Consider the following 2,497-nt stretch of genomic DNA (forward strand, 5'->3'; position numbering starts at 1 on the left):
AAATTCTAAAAAGAGATCAGCATGGAACTCAGAATAGGCTCAGAACTCAGATAGAAAACCTTGTTCCTAGTTCTAATTTAGGCTGTAACATTAGCCGTATTCTTTTGCTTCTCCATATTTAGCATTGGTAAATTTCTATTGAATAACAATCTATAGGGATTCACTAAAAATAATTTTAATTTTAAGAAGTTTAAAATAATAATGATAATAAAAAACAACAACAGCAACATCAGTAATATTAGCTAATATTTATAAGGCTAATTGTTTTAAATATACCCTCTTTTTATCCTTAAAGCACTTTATGATTGTAGGTTATCAATATTATCTCCATTTTACAGCTGAAGAAACTGAGGTTTCAAGAGGTTAAGTATCTGCCATGTTCTTAATGCATATTTTATTGAGCCTCCTTTGGATTTTTTCTCTCCATTTTATTTGTCTTGTATGAATATTACAGTGATAACAGGTATACCTAAAAATCTAAAACCGGTTCTCAACACCATTGTTTGAAAGGTTTTGTGTAAATATATGTGTGTGTGTGTGTATTCATACAAATGCTTACCTAAATAGTGTATAAAATCTGATTTAACATATAAAAATACTAAAGAAATGCTAGATTTGAAATTTGAGACTAAAAATAATATTGTTCAATTGTTAGTAGCATCAAAGAAACATTTGAAAATAATATTATAGAAGGTTAAACAAATGGGAGAGGGGCTATAATCTCAGGTAGTTTTTGAGATTTAGTGAGAAACCAGTAGGGTCCTTGGGATAACCTTTAGAAAATGCTTTTGCACAGGATGACCTCTTTTTTTTCCTTCGGGCTGTAACAAAGAGCATTTTGTTAATAGAGCAATTTATGTCAAATCCTTTTTTGAGCTCAGGAAGACCAGATTTTTGCTCCCAGGTTGTATTTCTCTCATCTTTCTAAGGCCAAGGTTTGAAAAAAATCTCTAAAAGCAAGATTCAATAAATACACGGGCTTGCTAGAAATATTTAGTCACTTGGTCTTGTGATTGCAGCAAATCATCCACTTGAGCAGAACCCAAAGGGCTTGTATTTCCCGTTATGGGAAATACAATCTGGGTAAGATGGACAAGGTTCTTGAAGGGGAGAAGTTTGTGGGTCACTTCAAAGTTATGCATGCTTACCTAGGGTTCTCTCCTTGAGGAAACTCTGTTAGCGTCAGCATCCATATTTCTGTTTTTAGTTTAGAATGCTCATTTCTCCTCCCCACTCAGCCTTCCCTTCCTGTTTTTTTTGTTGTTGTTGTTTGTTTGTTTTTTTTTTTTTTTTTTTCTGATAGTTTTGCAGACTCAAAATGCCTCTCTCAGGACACAGTGCAGAGGTCTGGGATGTGATGCTGAACCACCAGTGGTGATTTAGAACAATCAAGACCCCCTGGATGTATTTTTATACTTTACCAGCAGTTTGATAACTAAGGACTATAAACTTTGAACGGTGATTCCAAGTCCCCATAGACTGTCAGGCTTACAATTCACCTTCCACACTATTTTATAGAGAATGACACTAGCTCCTGCCTTTTTAAAAAAAGTAACTTCTGGTTCATTAGAAAAATTGAAACATGATATGTTATAAATGTTGAAAAACTATGATGGTTGACAGTATTTTTCTGTATAAATTCCTTTTTAGGATGGCCTTTCCTTATTTGTTACTTACAGTAGCAAATAATCAGCCCAAATAAGTTATTTGAATGTACATATCCATCACATAAAACCCATTAAAAGACTCATCATAGCTCTTTCACTGCCGCCGCGGAGTCGCGTGGAGGTAGAGGCGCGGGTGCACTTAAGATTCAGCTCCACCTGTAACCCACCTCCATGGCCAAGGAAGGCATTGCTGCTGGGGGTGTAATGGACGTTAATACTGCTCTGGAAGAGGTGCTGAGGCCCGCTTTCATCCGCGATGGCCTAGCACATGCCCAGCTCTGTGTGCTTGCATCCAACTGTGATGAGCCTATGTATGTCGAGTTGGTGGAGGCCCTTTGTGCTGAGCACCAAATCAACCTGATTAAGGTTGATGACAAGAAACTAGGGGAATGGGTAGGCCTCTGTAAAACTGACAGAGAGGGAAAACCCCGTAAAGTGGTTGGTTGCAGTTGTGTGGTGGTTAAGGACAATGGCAAAGAGGCTCAGGCCAAGGATGTCACCGAGGAGTATGTCAAATGCAAGAAATGATCAAATAAACAAACTGGGCTCTTGTTCCTCAACAAACAAACACACATAAAAACTCGTCATATCCTTTTGGTATAGAGTGAGAATAGCTTTTCTCATGCAAAAAGAAAAATGGATTCTATTTTGATTTTTAAAATTTAACAAACATTCACTGAGAATTGGCTAAATGCCTTGTACTCTGCTAAGTGCTGGAGAGTAAAAAACAACAGCTCCTGTAGTCAAGAAGTTTCCAGGCTAGAATATTTCATTTCCACAAAAGTAGTGCTATGCGATTAAGATTACATTAAATATTATAACCAAAAAAA

At 36.5% G+C, this 2,497-nt stretch overlaps 1 protein-coding gene across 1 annotated transcript; it reads left to right on the forward strand.

Annotated features, from left to right (window-relative positions):
• Window positions 1-1,773: 1,773 nt before the first annotated feature.
• RPS12 (ribosomal protein S12) lies at window positions 1,774-2,195 on the forward strand (the record flags this gene model as incomplete). The annotated part of the gene is made up of 1 exon (XM_082669061.1): window positions 1,774-2,195. The coding sequence occupies exon 1, from the start codon at window positions 1,839-1,841 to the stop codon at window positions 2,193-2,195; it is 357 nt and encodes a 118-aa protein (XP_082525187.1). The 5' UTR covers window positions 1,774-1,838.
• Window positions 2,196-2,497: the final 302 nt, after the last annotated feature.

The sequence above is a fragment of the Grampus griseus genome (assembly GCF_964374135.1).
Source record: "Grampus griseus genome assembly, chromosome: 13".
Classification (NCBI taxonomy): Eukaryota; Metazoa; Chordata; class Mammalia; order Artiodactyla; family Delphinidae; genus Grampus; species Grampus griseus.